The 19,194-nt window shown below is 33.2% G+C and overlaps 1 protein-coding gene across 2 annotated transcripts in view; it reads left to right on the forward strand.

The window, feature by feature from the left end:
* The window catches only part of LOC118197677 (cell adhesion molecule Dscam1-like), a 952,054-nt gene that overhangs the window by 793,536 nt on the left and 139,324 nt on the right, over positions 1–19,194 (forward strand). For both annotated transcript variants that reach the window (XR_015042957.1, XM_085823340.1), the window contains exons 18-19: positions 5,170–5,268; positions 9,019–9,204. Coding sequence is in view for 1 of the 2 variants with exons in the window: in XM_085823340.1 (XP_085679466.1) it covers positions 5,170–5,268; positions 9,019–9,204 (285 nt within the window). In the remaining variant the exon portion in view is untranslated. The remainder of the gene's footprint in view (positions 1–5,169; positions 5,269–9,018; positions 9,205–19,194) is intronic.

Below are 19,194 nucleotides of genomic sequence, written 5' to 3' on the forward strand. Positions count from 1 at the left end.
ATTATATCTTTTTCTGTAACATTAACATCATTGGATTGATGCAAAACATCAACAAATTCCTTATCAATAAGTTGATAATCATTAAAATCTTCAATATCATTACAAGAAAAATGTTGTAAAATAAATGAACCTTTCTCAGAAGACTGCATTTTAAGCAAACAAATTAATTTTAGTTTTCTTTCCAACTCTATAATCTGCTGTAAGGATACATTATAATTACAGCCACTCATTTGTCAAAATTGACCGAAACGTCCCTCAAGGTTATCTGTCTGAAATTTTCTTAAAGAATAAAAGGTAATTTAAATTCTTTTAACAAATACTTTGAAAGTTCATTCAATGTTGCTGTTGTATGGAGAAGAGCAACTTGGGTTTCTTTTGACAGTTTCCCAATTTGTGACTTATTTGTTGTTGGGCAAAAATCGTTCCATGATATAAGCCACGAACAAAACTGTGATAAATATTAAGCTTTTATCTTCTGGTGTCCTTATAGGCTGCATAAATACATCTCGAAACTGTACAGCCTTTTTAGTGTTTAACATTCACAATTTTCCACAACTTTAAAATTATATCAATAAAATGTTTAGTTCCTAAGATATCTTTTCCATACCCAGTTCTATTATTCTGTGATTCAATTTGCAGAGCAGCTAAAGTCTTTTCATCGAAAAGTTTAATAGCAGTACTTACATTCTGCTTCTCTATAGAAGACTGAAATAAAACTTTTCTTGATAAAGTTGGAGCCATTTTAATATTATCATTTTTTTCTATTTCATACATTTTTTTTAAATGTAGAACGCTGGAATTGTAAACAATATTTGAGTTTTAAAATGACGGTATAAAAAATGTTTGGTTTGAATCTTTCTGATTGAACCAGTTGTTTCGTATAGATTTCAATAAATGAACTGTATCAAATAATATAAATATAGGAAGATTATGCATGGTAGGGTTTATAAATGAGGATTTTAATGCACCACCACAAAGCATTTCGAACATCTTTCTGTTAATTCTATTATTGTCTGATATTAGAGTTACAATTCGATAGCCGCAAGACTGTACATGGTCAATTACTTGTTTTGTAAACATTAATAATTGATGTGATGATAAGTTTTTTACAGGAAACATTGCTACAATATCTGTGTTTTGATAATATAGAGCTTATCATAAATGTTTGCAGAGTTGTGGCCTCCATCTGTGAATTATCCGAAAAACCTAAAACACGACCACTTTTATACGAAACTTGTGGTTTTATATATATCTCATCTAATAATAAATTGACAATTTTTTCAGAATCATTTAAAATTTCACATTTTTTTTTCAAATACATCCAGTGACTTGTTTGCAATCCAGAATCTGCTCGGCCAATTTTCAGAGATAACTTCCTTAAGTATGACGGATGAGGCAATATAAAATACTTACTGTTACATATAATATTGTAGCTGTTTGGATTACAATAAAATATATAACAAGACCAGGCAAGGAATTCTGCACTATACGAAGGCTGTTTCATTTGCATTAATTGAATCTGTTCATACAAAAACTTAAATTTCTCAGAATGTGGGTTATTTTCTGTTTCTGCACATTTCAACAGTAGTTTTGATATTTTATCTAAATTTAAATTGCAGTCATCATGAACATCAGAAGCGGAAAAACCATCCAAATGGCTAATCATTGTCTCAAGTTTAGACCATTTATCACATAGCTTTTCTTCTCCAAATATCCATTTGAACTATTCAATGGGAATTTCATTTTCATTGAAAAAAACTCTTACATTTAAATCTTCCAATATTTTTTAAGATACAAGCACTTTCAGACAGTTTAAAAATTCTAATTTCGATAGCCAAAAGATCTTACCTTTGGTAATGAATATCCATGAAGAGGGAAGATCTATTTTTTTTGCAAAACCATTTATTAGGTTTTCAAAATCGCTAATAATATCATTCTTTTTCCACTGTTCAAATTGTTTATCACAACGAATAGCAATTTCTGCTTCTCTTTCTTCCGCTGTTTTTCTTTTTGTGGGAAGTTTCTTCGATAAATAAGATGGCTGGTTTTGAAAAATCGTTGGATAAGCATCTTTTTTTAAAGCTGGAATAGTTCTAGGAACTACTAATACCGTCCCATCATCATGAACAGCTTTATCTTCTCGAACGATAAATTCTTCGAAATGCTTAATGCATACACTACTGTGTTTGCCAGCTACAAAATCTTTGCGATTAATATTTTTTATCCATTTCTGAGGGAGTACAGGATCCGAAGGAATTTTGAAAGTGGACACATGTTCAGTAGTGCTATCGTAATTTGATCGGCATTTAGGTACACTACACTTTCTTGGCATTCTAAAACACACTTTTTCTTATAAATTCGAATTCACAATATAATATTTTACTTTCCGGTAAAATACAAAATTTTTCAGAAGAAAAAACACACGTAAACAATTATCTCACTAGCACTAGTCCTACGGCGAAGCAAGCTCAACTTACAAAATTGAAAGCCTAGGATTATGACGTCAGATCATGTGATCATCAGCTTGGAGCAGGCCTGTAGATATCTAGTTGGCCTTGCTACAGGTCGACTCTACCTTTGGGCACGTCGTGGAGGTTCAACCTCCACTATTACCCTCCAGTAGAGCCGCGCACCACCTGGATAAGACACCAGGCAGCACCGGTCGTCTAATGCTCCTGCCAGTCGCTCGGGCGAGCCCGTCGCAGCGGGACATTACCCAGCGACCCCGGGGGAAAACCCCCGGGTTACTAGCACCACGCCGCGCTAGGACGTGCCAGACTCCGAGGCCGACCAATGAGTGACCTTTCCCAGAGCCTTCAGAACCACCAAGTTCATAAATTTTATACCCCCGTGGCCGAGACTGCCTAGGTACAGATCCTAGCCAGTAGCTTCGCAGAGTTCTCTACGTCGACCCCCGGGGGGGAGGCAGAAGGTACTGTCCAATGAGGCAGTCTCCAAGAATGCAGGCCCAAACAATGACCGGGAAACGCTCTTGAGCTGCATATTGTTGCGTGCGATGAAGGTTCTTCAAAGCCCGCACATGGGAGTTATGTTGATTGAAGGCTTCCTCACGTGCGAAGTATGCTGCATCCGTGAACAATACGGAAGCAGCAAATGCACTGTCTGTAGCACTCTGTTGCAGGAACTATGTAGCGAAGTCCTCCGGAGAAGATATTCTCAGGCTCTAATAACTGGACTCGATGAACATGGCATGAGTTCAATTGGTTTGCTGCGAATATCCCCCAGACAATGGATTGAGATAAACCCACTTGTTGGGGTCGTACTTGAGCTGTCTTCTGCCAGACATAAGACCGCTTCTTCATTGCCAGTTGTCCTCGTCATTCCCAACCGATACATTGTAGCGCTTTTTAAACCAGTCTCACATAACCTTATGCTCACACTTGCGAAGGTCGTGTAATGTGAAGCACGCCTGTTCGAGTATCGTTCCCGGTGCAACTGCAGAGCGACGTGCCCATTAGAATCCGCAGCTTCATACACGATCAACAGGTAGACCAATTCATCGTTTGAATACACGTTCACCTACTACTTCGCAATGAATCGCAAATGAAGAGAGGAATCTTCCAGAACGTAAGGAATTCCATGCAGCGCCGCTATCAGGCCTGCCTGACCATGTCTGATTGTAATTTCGAACACCTGTTGTAGCACAACCTTTCAATGAAATGTTTCTACACCATTAATGTGTTACTGCTTCTGTTTTTTTCTCTGCGTCTTTGCACCATTGCTCGTAACTGCAACATTTACGACCCTGCATTCTTATGTGATCCGAGTCGTTTCTGTACCCCTTACACACTCTGCAAATTTGTCGGTCTGGTATCGAATCGAATCACCTTGTATGTATACATATATATATATATATATATATATATATATATATATGTCATGATATTTTAAAATCAATTCATTTAATTCTAGTTATATTCATTGGCGATTTTCTACCCAAATTGCATCCCCGTTTCTATTTTTTGGCGAAATCCTTTCTTCATTATAAATTATATTAAACTGTTGGCTCCCGCCAAATCGCCAAACTCACAAATCTGTCATAATATACAAAGTCCTTTTAAAACACCGCTGATTGGATGATCACCATGACGCTCACATATCTGTAAATAGGGCTTCGCCTTTAATGTACAGGAGAAAAGCTTGGGGGATAGATGCTAAAATAAACGTATGATTTTGTATTCGAAATTTTGTCTTATTTCTGTTGCCCTTCGACTGCCCAACATCACTAATGTATGAGAATCTACTGTTACGAAATGAACAGGCACGGTAAGATAGCTTCCCCGCAAAGTAGTTTTAGGGTTGCCTTAAAATGTCAAGGGAAGCCAGGTTTGCCACATTTGTCGAGAAATTATCAATTTGGCGACATTTGGCGACAAAATTGGCGATATGCCATTGACGGATGGAGAACCTTCTGGAACGAATTCTTACCGGTTTAGCCCAGAGTGTTCTCGAACACAAGCCGAAAGCTATATAAACCCTGCTGGTCCGCAGTCAGTTAGTATGCCTCGTCTAAGGGCGAGAGTGTGTGCCTCGCATAGATCGCGAGAGAGTTAGTATCGAGTTGGTGTCTCGTCTAGCGAGTCAATCCCTGCGGAGTGGATCGAGTTGACAGCCGGGCAGCGAGTGCCAAGTGGGTCGTCGAGTGCATAGAAAGAGTTTCCTAGTGTATCGCGGTTAGTGCATCGTCGAGAGAGCGTGTTGAGCTCCGGGAACAACTAAACCGAAGAGTCGGAAGTTGTGCTCTGTGTGTCGTCGAGTGCATCGCGAGTTGTAGCGTCGAGAGTCTCGAGAGTACGTGGAGAACGATCGAGATCCGAGAACGATCGAGCAGATTCGGGAGCTGTACTCTAGTGACCTGATAACCTGGAGGCTGTGTCGCTGATCGTGTCAGTGTGTTTACATTAGTAGTTCATCGACGATTGTAAAAACGTGATTTGGAGCTGTCGTGACAATACTGGCCAATGAAAGTGTGTTTCGATACTTCATCAAGTAGTGTCGTCATTATTTACTCCAAATCCATACGAACTCCGTACGAACGTGAAGGAAGAAAATAACGTAACACTACATTACATATGTGTGTGTGTTTGTGCTTGTGTGATTTCTATATGTATGCTCGCGTTGTTTACAATACATTCATTTTTCTTTCAGATCGTCCAAATGCTCCTATTATGAGGACTTATTTTGCCACTTCAAAATCACTCAAACTATCTTGGGAGCCCAGAAACCACCCGAATGCTCCAGTCTCAGGTAAATATTTCCATCAGCAAAAGACATTGCTAGTTAATCATTTTTAAAAATACCGAACCATTTCCATTCAATTTGCACAGAAATCTTTCGCTTTTTACCTATGCACCTATAATTTACCTATAATTCATAAACTTCATTAAGAATGACTTCATTTGAAATGTAAAAGACAAATGCATGTTTGCTGAATACTTTGCCCCCCCCCCATAGCGGAAGACTATACGGATCATCGCAAACAACTGACCAAGTTATTATTTTTACCCTGATAATAAGCGTCAAAGCGCAGTTTGTTAACGTTTTAAAAATTTCTAATTGTAGTTTTCCGATGCTTTTCTTAAATTACGTAAAGAAGATGTTTAAATTACAGAAATCCTGGCATCATACAAATCGCATTAAGCAACCTTTTTGTGTAAACTACTCAATAGCACAAGTATATAAACATTATTTTACTTGTAAATAATATGAATAAGTAATCGACGTTCCTAATTTTGATATGAAATTTTTCTATCAGTTTCCTAAAACGTATCTAACAAAACTGATACTTTAGTGTTTATAAATACATAAAAAATATTTAAAGTTTTTTTCAGAATAACTTTCTTTTCGGAAAATATTTTTCATTTAAATCAAATAGTTTATTCTGTCATGCATTTGAAATCTACTTTACTTTTCCCATAACATCAAAACTAAACTTCTGCTTTAAATAATGCCCTTCGGGGCAAAGAGTATTGACAATTTCCTGAAACATTTTCTTTCTTTTTTCATGCGGGTTAGGAACCTGTTTAAAAGCTTAAAGTGCCCATTAGCTAAAAGAGGTTCGTTAAATATTATTTTTTTTTAAATGATAAACGTGTAGAGTGCTTTGTATGGTGATTTCATATCCATTAAAATCTGATCTTTTCTAAATTATTTAAACAGCGCACTTAATAAATCACAAAATATTTAAGCTAAAAATATCTTGAATAATAACAAATGAAATTACAAACTGGTGAATTTAAAGAGAGAGCTTTAGGTTAACAAAAATTGCCCCTACTATAAAATAAAATGTGAGTGTATTTAAAGTAATTTTATTTCGCTGTTATTTGCTCAGTTATGGAGAAATTTGGTCCAAGATATTTCTATAACGTTTTTCCAAATAACATTGTTTTAATTTCTATTGTTTATTTGCTCTAATGTGTACGATATTATCATTAAGCACATTATGATATTTCTAAAGTTATGAATTAATTTTTTGTTAAAAACTAAGGGTGTCATTATTATTTATGACTGCAAACACGAGAACTTAAATATTAATTAAATTATTTTACTTCGCTTTATTTATGATTATAAAGCAAGCATTTAAGATGTAATCGCTAAAGGGTCAAGATGTTAATAAGCTCAGTTTGAGCACTGAAAGTGCCCTACAGTATTGTACACTACTGCGCTCTTAAATGCGGTGTACTTTATATGTGTTAAAATTTAAGTTTCGCTTTCACGATGGACTGAAAATGGATTTTGAACACTGAGGAGTCGCTATGGAACAAACCGATGTGTGTGGATGTTGTGTATATGGCAGGTAGTGGATATTTTTTACTAATGGTCTTCCTCGTTCATCAAGATTCGTTCCACTGTATACTCGTCTAAGCGAGATCGAACGATCTAGTCAGAATAGTGGCTTTCTGTAGAATGTGCCAGAAACTGTGCGGTTTTTTTTTTTTTTTTTTTTTTTTTTTTTTTTCAATTTATGATAAGGCCTCTTTTCAAGTGCCTGAGTTTTGTAAATATGAAGGGGGTAGTGCGTATATGCAGCACCATTGTAAATTATGAGATTATATGAAATCTACTAAACTTTGAACATTAATAAACCAGCTTACAGTCTAGAAAAACAGTAGCAGCGTTTATGGGACACTGAAACTTCAGGAAGAAGGTTTCATAAATTCTTCCCTAAAATTGGAAAACAACTAATGAGTGGCTTTTGAGACTTGAATGGGCAGTGAGATTTTGGAATGGTCGAAGATACCGACAAATATAGCTTCAGTCGCCCAAATACCGCTAATTAGAAAAACAAAAGAATTTAATTTCAAATAATATTATTTTCATACTATTTTGCTGAAAGCAGAATTTTCTGAAATGAGTTGAATTTTTTAAAACTTTTTGCAATGCGAAATAATGTAGAAAGAACGAAACAGGGAAAGCATATCTGTCTACGGTTATTAAGAAACCATTTCTCTCTATGTCAAGTTTTTGAATTATCGGAACATAATGCAAAAATGGAGAGTTGCGGATTGAGGCTTTTATAACTTCAAAAATTCTAAACTATTTTGACCTCCTCGTGTAATATAAAAGAATTATTATATTTTGCACAACCTTTAAACCTAAAAATACTCATGCATTCGATTTTCTAAGACACATTGTCTGAATTTTCCTCAGAAGAGCGATTTCATCTTTCTCTTATCAGCATTACTTTACTAATATCATTATCATGGTATTCATATCAGCATCCTATTACTGATATTAGTCTTAAATGCCATTATAAAGGACCCATGTCTGTAATTCGTGTGAAACTAATTGCGTAAGCATTTGATTTCATGCAGTATGAAGTGATGTAATTATTTAAAAATATAATGAACACTACCTGTTATTTCCTATTTTCGGTGGTCCTTTTTACAGGCATACCTTGGTTCCATATTCCGGGTAATAACAGGAATGCTAAAGGAATATTTGATCCTACAAAAAATGGCGGAAAGAGAAAGCAAAGTTTAGTGGTTTTAAAGAAATATTTCAATTGTGTAATACACACCTTTCTAGTCTGCAGGTTGTTTACTCAAAGAAAATTTAAACAGAAATACTTATATTGTAAGCTGTGGAATATACTGTTGTATTTCAAGCTACAGTCCTCAAGTTTCGGTCAATAGCAAGGCAAACAACCTAAAAAACTGTAAAAGTAGTGCGTTGACAGTTACAAATGAGAACTTGTTCTCTTGTATTCTAGATTCATGTACCGCTCAATATGAAATCAACGTACCACAATCCTTGCCTCCACATCTAGGTATATTAACAAGTTTCCATTCTTTTCAATTTTTGAAATACAGATTTACATAATGTACATTATACCTATTGACGGTGGCTCTCTATTTATCGTAACTTTGCCATTTTTCTGCATTACATTACCTTTTAGGTGTTATGTGCTATAATTCAATAATAGTTCTTACTTCACAAATTTAGCAACTAGCAGAAATATTTCTGATATATGTTATTAGAAGGTGTTACATTTTTGTTTTACACCATTTAAATTTTTTGGATTGTTTACAAAAACGCCTTATTTTACAAAACATATTTTTCCGGATAAAATAATGAATGAAATTTATTTCTAATTAAATGCAACAGTAATACGTAATATACGTTCAGTACCCCTACATGAAATTTGGCTCTCTGTTTATTGCAGCTTTGTCACTTTTCCTTTATAGCACTAACTTTTAGATGTTGTGTACTATGATTCAATAATAGTTCTTACTTCACAAGTCTAGCAATTTTCAGAAATATTTCTGATATATGTTATTGGTAGCTGTTACAACTTTGTTTTACACCATTTAAATATTTTGGTATGTTTACAAAAATGTCTTATTTTACTATATTTATTTTAGAAAACACATTTTTCTGGATAAAATAATAAGTGAAATTTTATTCTAATAAATGCAACAATAATACACAATACAAGTGCAATACCGCTGCATGTGTTTAAACTGTAACTGAAATACCTTCGAAATGTATTTTCAGGGTATATTTTACATCACAGAATGGAAGGCAGTCATTGGCAAGAAACTCATCTCACAGGAGATCGAGCGACCTACACTCTCCACGATCTTCAGTGTGGGACAACGTATTCTTTTTATCTGGTAGCAGTCAATAGCGCCGGCAGAGGAAATGGCAGCGAAATAATTTCCGCTAAGACTGACGGCAGCCGTAAGTTGCTTTATCTTTCTTATTCTATGAACGCTTATAATAAAAAAGGAAGCGATAAATTATTGTAGAGAAGTTGTTTTTCTTCCGATAACACTTTGGCACCCTAATATCGATCTGAAACTTTTGGTAGTCTTGGGATGCTTTCTTAGAAATACACTCAAGAACAATAAAATCCTGTATTTATATGCACAGTATAAAACAGTCGATAAGATATGTAGCTGACAGTAATGCTTAATTTAGCATTTGCAATGTGTAAAAGTTAGTTAATAGAAAGTTTTAATTAACTAAATCTGAAATTTCAAATGAGGTAAAAATGCATCCTTGTTTTGGTACAGATTTTGAACTCGACGGATTCCGAAGGCAACAAAAACACAGGTATCTTTTCTTCAGAATTTAAATATGAATAATAATAATTTGGCAAATGGGAGAAGCGAAGACATTTTTTATGTCAAAAGCAACGGACGCAGTAGAGCGAGAATTTAAGTAGCGCCATCTATCGAGTAAAATTGTTACGAAACGAAAAAAAGTGACAAATTAGCTTTCTGATAGCGTTAGAGAGGGCGGTATTCCATTTAATAACATTAACTAAAGAAGCAAAGTTATGCAAATATGAAAAACTTAAATACTCACGAACTGTCACGAAAATGCACAATTTTTCATTTTTTTTTTATTCCTGGAGAAGAAGGACCTGTGTCTGTTTGATCCCCGAAATCGGTAGAGGTTTATTCAGAGGTCTACCCAAAAATAAACTTACTCCTTTATCTAATTTATAATTCTACACAAGAGTATTTCTCTTCCATGAAATCTATAATCTTAATCAGATATTATATGCGTAAAGCCTCGTATCACCTCAATTAGACAGAAATTCTGATATTCAGTTTTGGTAAATATGCATGTATACGTAATGAGAAAGAAATGTTTTGTATTTTTTTCTCAAGTCAGCTTGAATAACGGCATAGATAGGACCTATAAGAGACACGATAAGTATAAGAGAAATGCATATATATACGACAAGTACGCATGTACATATATGACACGTATATATACTACATATATTTATATACGTGTCGTGTATATGCATATATATATAGCTAGGTAGATAGATATATAGATAGATAGAGGATACGACAGGTATAGAAGAAATGAATAATCTGCGCGAATTGTGATCAACCCCCCGAAGAGATGCTAGGAGATATATGACTAAATGATGTGACTGAAGAAATGCTATTAGATATATATTTTAGTTTTGTTTTTGAATTCTTTTGATTATTTGCTTTTTCTCTACTTTGATGTGGCAAATTATGTAAGGTATTCCTCCCGCCTTCCTTTCTCCCGAGTATGTAAGGTATTTCTCCCGCCTTCCTAGCGTATCTTCGTGGTGTAGTGGTCAGCATACTGAGCCGGTATTTCAGAAGTCCGTGGTTTGATTCCTGGCGAAGGCGATTGCTCATTTTTCATCTTGCCTGCTTCCCCAAAAAATCCTAATGTCTCTACAAGGTGAAAAAATCATTTCTATGTATGCGGTTTTTGTATTAATATTTCTTATTTTTTAGCTATTCCCTTTATAAAAATCCCACAATTTTACTTTTGTGGAGATACCAAAAATGTCATTGCTATAAAAATTTCTTATTTTGATTGACTAACCAACTGATTCTATTTTATGAATTGCCGTGTAAACTTTTCTTTGTGAATTGCATCATCCGTTTAAGCAAATGTAATAAATTAAAAAAAATATGATCTTCTCCACTCCGGAATGTAACATTACCAATAACGAATAGAGAATCGCATGTTTAGCTGCAACTTTATGTGTCAGCATCCTACTATAGGAGAATCTTATTTAGACAAAAATAATAACGCAAAGCATATTCTGCTGGAGAACAAAATAGACAAGTAGACAAGTACGAAAGTCATTCGAATCGCAATAAATATAACATGTTGGAGAAGTTAAAGGTCCATGATGAAAGTTCAAATTACTTCGAATGAAAATTAAGTTATCCTAATTGTCGATGAAAGCAGCCGGTAAGTTCCAAAAGAATTGTTGGTTTTGCATCGACTGGATGTTGTCCAAATTCGATTTGCATGCCGAAATCAATAAAAATTTTATGATCCTTTGACATTAAGCATACAATCTACTATTATTGCATAGATTTAGTGTAATGAATGAACAAATTAACCTGTTATAAAATTCAGTTTCATGTTTTTCGCAAAAAAATAGATCAAACTAATCATTCCCAAAGTTTAAATATAACGGATATGGAAAAATGATGACTGCAATCGTGTCTCCATTCTTTAGTTCTGGAAATCTTTATTCATTTCAATATTCTTCAATTCATTTTGCATTCTTTCGCAAACGATATTTTAAAGACTCGCTCCGGTAGAAGCAACTGAGCGGGTTAAAAGCTTATGTTATTGAACATGTAGTCTTTGATTATGTTATCAACGTTTAAATTTTTTTGACTGCAACTGTACAATTTAATTTAGGCACGAGTATTGGATTTTGTCGTCGTGTTGTCTTTCATGTTAAAAGTTCAGATTAAATAAAAGGAATATTAAATCTTTACAAGTTCTTGTCCTGCAATCTCAAACATAGCGATGACTCGCTGACTTATCTTGTAGGATTTAAATTTAGTTTCCAGTTAAATGGCAACTTTACAAGATTCTTGATACAGTACGGTCCATCTGTATGTCAATTCGTCTTTAAATAATCTTAAGCCATCATTTGAAACTAATAACTTATAGATGCGATACAGTGCCTTCTCAGAAATTTGTTGAAAAAAATCCAGCCCTAAGCCCTATGCAGCAAAATTGTAATGTTTGCAAAATAAATTAATAGCGATACGAAAGGAGGATTCATGGATTGCTATTTAGTATCCCGAAGAGTTTGATATTAAACCGTCCAAAAGTTAAATATGTATATATACGTATATTTATTTTTAAATTTAATGTATATTACATAAATAAAAAAATACAAAGCATAGTTCAAAATCTAATCCAATTACGAGCTAAAAGCTGCAACGTGTAATGGTAATAATGCAAAATAAATTAAGATTGTTTAAAATCAATCTCATATTCAATTCGACATAAACTGTATGAAGAAAAGGAATATTAGTAAAACTGTATAAAAGGTGCAAAAAATAAAAAATTGTCAAATATCTTTAGCTGCATCTGTGTGTATGTGTGCATGTATTTATAAATATCTCCATGGATACATTATCAATGGCAGTACGGCCAAGTCCGTCCCAATTTTGAAGAATAATCCATTCTGGATTCAAAGGTCTTTCACTCCACTTTCCCTACCGCATACCTCCCGAGATTTTTGGCACTTCTTGTATTTTAAGTGCCCTCAATGCCGCAAAAACGCTTTATACTTACAAACATCAATTTATTATTATTTATTATTTAAAAATAATAACAATTTCCGACTAAAGAGAACTACTTGAGATGTGTTTTTTGCCTGAATAGAAAATCCTTCTTTTATAAAATAATTTGTATTTTCCTTCTGTTCTAGATTTGGGAAGTTAATATTTCATAGGAAAAAAAATCCAATCTTTTTAAAATTTTTTTATTTATATATATGTCTGTGTGTGTGTGTGTGCGTGTGTAAAATATAAAATCTGGCTTTCAAATAATAAATTAATAGCCCCTAACTTCCGTTTCATAGTAAAAATAAATTTGTCTCCCTGCAGATCTTATGCGCACTTACCAATGAAATCTGAACCCCAAATCCTGTACATTAAACTGTATGTTATCTGAAATGGAATTTGGTATAAAAAGGTCAATTGCGTCACAACTCCCTCTCTTAGGTCTTTTCTCTTGCTTCCTGTCGCTGCTCTGCATTGCCGATAGCCTCGTAAAGTTTATTTTTCTAAATGTGTTAATTGTTTAAGATGTAAGATGTTCAAAAATTGGGATGTGCATAGCGCACCCACAGTGATAATGTGAATTATCCAAGAATAACATTATGTGTGAAATTTACAGTTATTTGTGGTTTTCGAGTGCCATCTTGCTAACTACGCAGCAAAGTCTTCAAGTTATGATGCAGTACTCTCCAACAAAATCCGTTGCAACTCTCACCAAGTCATCTTACCACAATAAGAAAGCAGTATTCTCACAATAATAGAGCAGTACTATTTCATATATATATATATATATATATATATATATATATAATTAAAGATACAATTTGAAAATTTGAACCCTTTCATATATTTATATATAATATAATTTTAGCTAAAATAAAATGTTATGTTTTAATGTTGTTAAATTATCATTTCATTAATTTTATCTTCTTCAAGGATAGTATAGTCCCTATGTATTTTCAGTTGCTGTTTAAAAATTTTGAGACTACTAAGTAAGAATATTTTTCAAGTTGAATAAAATTTCTCAGGTTCTCAAAACAGTAAGCCATGAAGTTGCTTCGGAAATAAAAATGTGAGGATTTAGAACTTCTAAACTTCTTCTGAAACAAATCAGTTTTATCTTAAATATTCTGAATTTAAAGAAAAAAATGGTGTAACTTTGCTTTTCATTTATCTTTTAAAGGTTTCATTTTTTGAGTAAGATATGTGACTTACTTTTGATAAGATTACTTACTTAAGATTTTTTATATCTCTAACATAATCCAGTTTAGGCAAATAATCATCACAACACCAAACGTTTATATCTAGCACAGTGACCGTATTATTCTGAAGTTCAGCATGTTATAAAATTTACACCAGAAATGTTAAGGGAAATCACTAGAAATAGGTATGGTAAAGGAACCTCAAATTCAATACTAATGAAGGGAACTCTCTAAAAGGAAGTAACTCTCCAAAAGAGCTTTCAGGATTCCTTACTGTTATCTTCAAGAATACGGAAAAATAAAATAACTATCAATTAATGTGGGAATAAATGGCCATATTTCTACCGGAGTTTGTTTTTATTTTGGTCATTGCTTGTGATACATGTTCTTATTAAGAGATATGACAGGCAAACGCACACATTTGTTTCAGGAAATATTTCGGCTGTAGGAAATGAAAATGTTTGAGTAATTTTTAATTTAAGAAAGCAAGAATATTTTAATGGTTTATACATTTTTCATTTTGGTAAGAGTTTTAAAAGATTAATTTATCTGAACGTTCTTATATAAGTCGAAAACAATGGGGCAGTTTTATATAATCCGTTCTTCTGGGTCAACTGACAAACTTTAATTTGCGTTTTTCATGTCTTGAGAGTGTGACATCGAATATATTTTGACATATATATATCTATATATATTCTGATATATAAATTTGGCAGTTTGGCATAATTTGAATCATATAATCCAAATATCGAAAAAAATCGATATATCATTTCAGAAAAAGTCCGATTTAATGTCAGAATACCTATATTACATCAATGCTATATATAAATCTCATATTTACCCTAAGTCGCACTTTCGAGACATGAAAAACGTAAATTAAATTTCTTCAATATGCCTAGTAGAACGAGAGACAGGGAACTGTCCGATTTGTTTTGTGCAAGGTGTAGATCGTTTCTAAAAAAAAAACCAGTTACACTTGATAGCACCTACATTCTGTAAATCTTTATTCAACGCTGCATATTTATGTTACTTGCTATAAATACATCATACATTTTTACAGGGGTAATATATGTACACTATTCGAAATTTTAACATCTATCAAAGATAAAAATTTACTAAGGACTCTAAAGTTTTATTCGTTAATTTAGTAGAGCTATTAATTTCGTTTTGGCAATTTGTGTTGATTCACTATAAACGGTGAATCACTTTTTAAATTGTTGCCACTAAATATTAGAGCCCTGCATTATATTTAATGAAATTAAACAATGAAGAATCTGCATAAATGTATGCATGTTTCTCACATTGTGATGAAACTTCGTTACCTAGAGCCATCACATTTTGAATAGCGCAATCCTCCACCGTATATGGGCATTTGGAAGCCCTAGTCTGGAATTAGCTTTATTATCGATTTCATATTTTGTAACACTTTAACAAATTTTTGATTAACAAACTTGACGATTTCAAAGCGAGCAATGGAAACACAGTACGAAAAAAAAGGAACATTTTTTTTCTCCAGCGAGCGCGACTGTGTATCGGGAAGTTCTAAAGATATGCTAATTTAAAAATTATTTGTCGATATTGCTGTTGAATTGAATTTTATGATTCAAGTGCGAAGAACATGATATTTAATAAATTAAGATAACACACAAAACGTTAATAAAGGCCTCTTTGGGCGTAATATAAAATCTGAATGCTTTCAGATTTTTTATTTTGTGTTTGTTTTTCGTATAAAATATCACATTCAATGTCAGCTACATTATTTAGCCTACTTCTAATGTGTGCATAGGAAATCACATTTAGTTTTAGTTTTCATACTGCAACAAAATATGTTCCAAAATGCTTTTGTGAATTCACTGATTGCATAATGTGTTCGTTTTGATAATGCTAACTCTGAATGTAAATATTTTCTCATATGTAATATAACATAGAATCGAATCAACCATTGGGAAAGCTCATACATATGAGAAAAATGCATATCTGCGAAAATCGAGCGAGCGAATGGTAGCCTTGTTTCTCGCTGCCGGAAGTGCTCAAAGAAAATGATCATGTGACAATGAAAATGATATAAAAGATATCTTTGGAAACTAGTTCTCGTGGATCTAGAATTCGAAATCACGTCCTGTCTGAGATCATAGAGAATTTTTCTTTATCATTTTTCTTCCTAATCAAAAATGTAAGAGTATGACTCCGGATTCCCAACTTCTTATTTGTGGAAAGGGGTTATAAGATTTATATTCATGTGACTTAACTGAATTCTTATATTTTTCCTTACTGTATATTAAATATATGCATTTTGAAAACTGCGATCTGAAGAGAATTAAATTAATCGGAAATAGGTGTAAGCAAGGATGTAATCTAATGCCGAAGTCAAGAAGTATTTTTTATGTAAGATACTTTTAATAGACTCTTATTTCAAGAAAGAAAAATTTACAAAATCCTTGAAATCATATAATCAGAAATCAAATGCATGATGTTACGTAATATAATGGACAGTTAGAATGCCCAAGTGTTTCTAGATAAGGAATAAAATAGTGATGTACAATACAAGCGAACTCGTAGCTCGATTAAATATTATGCTAGCGGGCAAGTCTGCCAGATGAGCGGGCTGCGGCCAAAGCAAAATTTATAAGTTCTATGTATACCTGAAGAGAAAATGCATAAAAACATTTCAATATGAATGAAATCATTCATTCTTTCCAAGCAACAACAAATTCGTAAATAATTTTTTTGTTTCCAAACCAGGAAACAAAAGCTTTCGACACTTCAGGTTAATACGTATGATATAATGATTTAAATTTAATGTCATATAACAACCTTTTCTCAGCATCAATAAGAGAACTAAACTGGTAATAATATACCGTGTCAGTTACCTTAATCTGCAACAAAAAAGTTGCCAACAGCAGCTATTTATTTAAAAGGCTGACATTAACAAACGATTTTCGTCATACAAAGACGTCACATGAAATCCCAAGCTTTCTGCAACGTCAGAACATAACCGTATATAATAATAATTACATATTTAATTTTGGGCAATGCTACTTTTGTTTCATATTTTGTAAAACTTGCATATTTTTCATAAACAAACATTACAATTTGAAAGCGAGCAGTGGCAGCACTTTTTTAATCTCTACATATAATAAAAGGAAGAGTCTGTCTGCCTGTGTGTGTTCCTTTCGTTCGTGCTGCGCGTAAGCTAATAGACACAGGGCTACGAAATTTGATACGTAGGTGCATCGAGACAAGAGCCAGTACATCCGGAAGTGAATTTTACAAAATTCGAAAGAGATTTTTTTTTATTTTTTTTAGTTTTTAATGAAATTGCATCAAATCGATGGCACGCTGCCATTGTCACTGTCGATATCCACTGTCACCATTGTTGCTGATATCAGCACTGTTGCCACTCAGAAAAATTAGGGTGATAATTGGGTGCAGTTTTTAAATTTAATGTTTCTCTTGGATACTGGACGTTTGTTGAGAGGTACTTGAATACGACGTTTGTCGACAGGACGTTTGTTTTTCGGTTTTTATTCGAAAACCAATGGTTGGCCGCATAGCGCCTAAAGGAGAATTTTATCTCCAGCGTGCAAGACTGTAGCCACTCGGAGAAATGAGGGCAAAAATTAGCATTTTCCGAGGTTTTAATTAATATCTGGACTGATTACGAAGATGTCGAAATGGCTTCCCACGAATTTTTGGAATCCGGGAGTACCTTTCTCGAAACTCCCCTCCGTTATAGAAGAGATGCTGGAACGAACAAACAAACAGACAGCCGCGCGCAAATTTTAATAATATAGATACGAACTTATAATGTAGTTCATATCTACAAAATCAAATGCATTATGTTACGTAATTACTACACAGTATAAAAACACACTGTAAATAAACGCATGCATATATATATATATATATATATATATAATAGATATAAGTATATGAAAAGTCTTGTTTTCCTGGTAAGATGCAAGATGTTCAAACTATTAACACACCTTTCTATCACTACTTAATATTTTTCATAATTTCCCCATCTTTTTTCTCCTATATGCAAATATTTATATAGTTTAAATTTCCGAGTAAAAGGATTAATGTAAGTGCAAAGTAAACATAGTATGCCTGTACTTCTAAAGCATTTTAAAATCAACCTTGAAATACAAATTAGAAAGACGTGTTAAACATTGAAATGACTAAAATGATAAATTTCATTTTTAAAAATGGCAGCATCTTTAACCTAGAATCGATTAAACGAATAAAGCGTGCTTTCACCTTCGAAGGTAAATTCCTCATTTTAGACAATCGTGTTTCTGGTTAACTTACATTAAATTATGATACAGTATGTAAGTAGAATTTCTATTTTTCGAACTTGTAAATTTAGCTAGGTCGAAATGAATATAGAAGTTTAAAATTCCAAATTAATTTTTTTTTCGATAAGACAAATTTTCGAAGGAACAATCTTTCACCTCCAAATGCCTTCTGGTTCGAGTTATGATGATGTGTCTGTTCATTCGTTTTTCAAATGTGAAATCAATGGATAGAAAACAAGCTTTAAACTAGTCAAAATTAAAATTTTAGATTGTTATACATTTTTAGAGAAAATTGCACACATTGAGGCAATTACCAAGTCTCTCTTTTCGGACGGTTTATGTTATACCTCAAAGAAACGAAACTTCTATAGAATTTTTGCACACACTGAGGGAATTACCAAGTGTCTCTTTTCGGACGGATTATGTTATACCTCAAAGAAACGAAACTTCTATAGAATATTTTTGAAAGAAGTTTTCAAATGAAGTTAACTATAGTCCGGAGGAAACCTTCATCTGTTGTCAGCTTTTGATTAATTCTAAATATGAAGTTTGCCTAAACTTTTTTAAAATAGTAACAAATTTATTTTCTAATATGTAAGAAAGGAAAACAGATGTCATCTGGAAACAAAATTAGTCAGGGACATATTGAATGAAAAAAAGTTCCAGCTCTGTAAAACAAATCACACATAACAAAACTAGTTAAAACTCAGAAATTCAATTGCAAGTAACTTGAAAAACAAAACAACCTTGGTTTCAAGAAAGAACGAATTTCTAACTGCATTGGCAAAAAAGACGAAAAAAAAAATTCTACGTCTTAAAAACTCTTTTTCTCTTTATACGAAAAGTTAACTTTACAGCAAACAAGGAAAGCAACTAAATTAAATAAATGTCTTTTACCTTCTTTCTGAGAAACATCCAAGGAATAAATCCTACCGAGTCAAAGGTATGCAAATATTCTCTCGGTCCATTTCTTCGTCTAGCATTTGAATACGCATTCCAAATTCTGAATAATTTCTTTTATTCTGTGGCAAGACCCAATTTTATGGTATTAAGAGAAATTCTTCGTAACGAAATATTTACATATAGATCACGGAATGAGTTATAAATTAATTATTAAATTTAAGACAGGTA

Source organism: Stegodyphus dumicola, chromosome 9 (assembly GCF_044657685.1).
Source record: "Stegodyphus dumicola isolate Sdum_Otavi_A_Nest chromosome 9, ASM4465768v1".
Lineage (NCBI taxonomy): Eukaryota > Metazoa > Arthropoda > Arachnida > Araneae > Eresidae > Stegodyphus > Stegodyphus dumicola.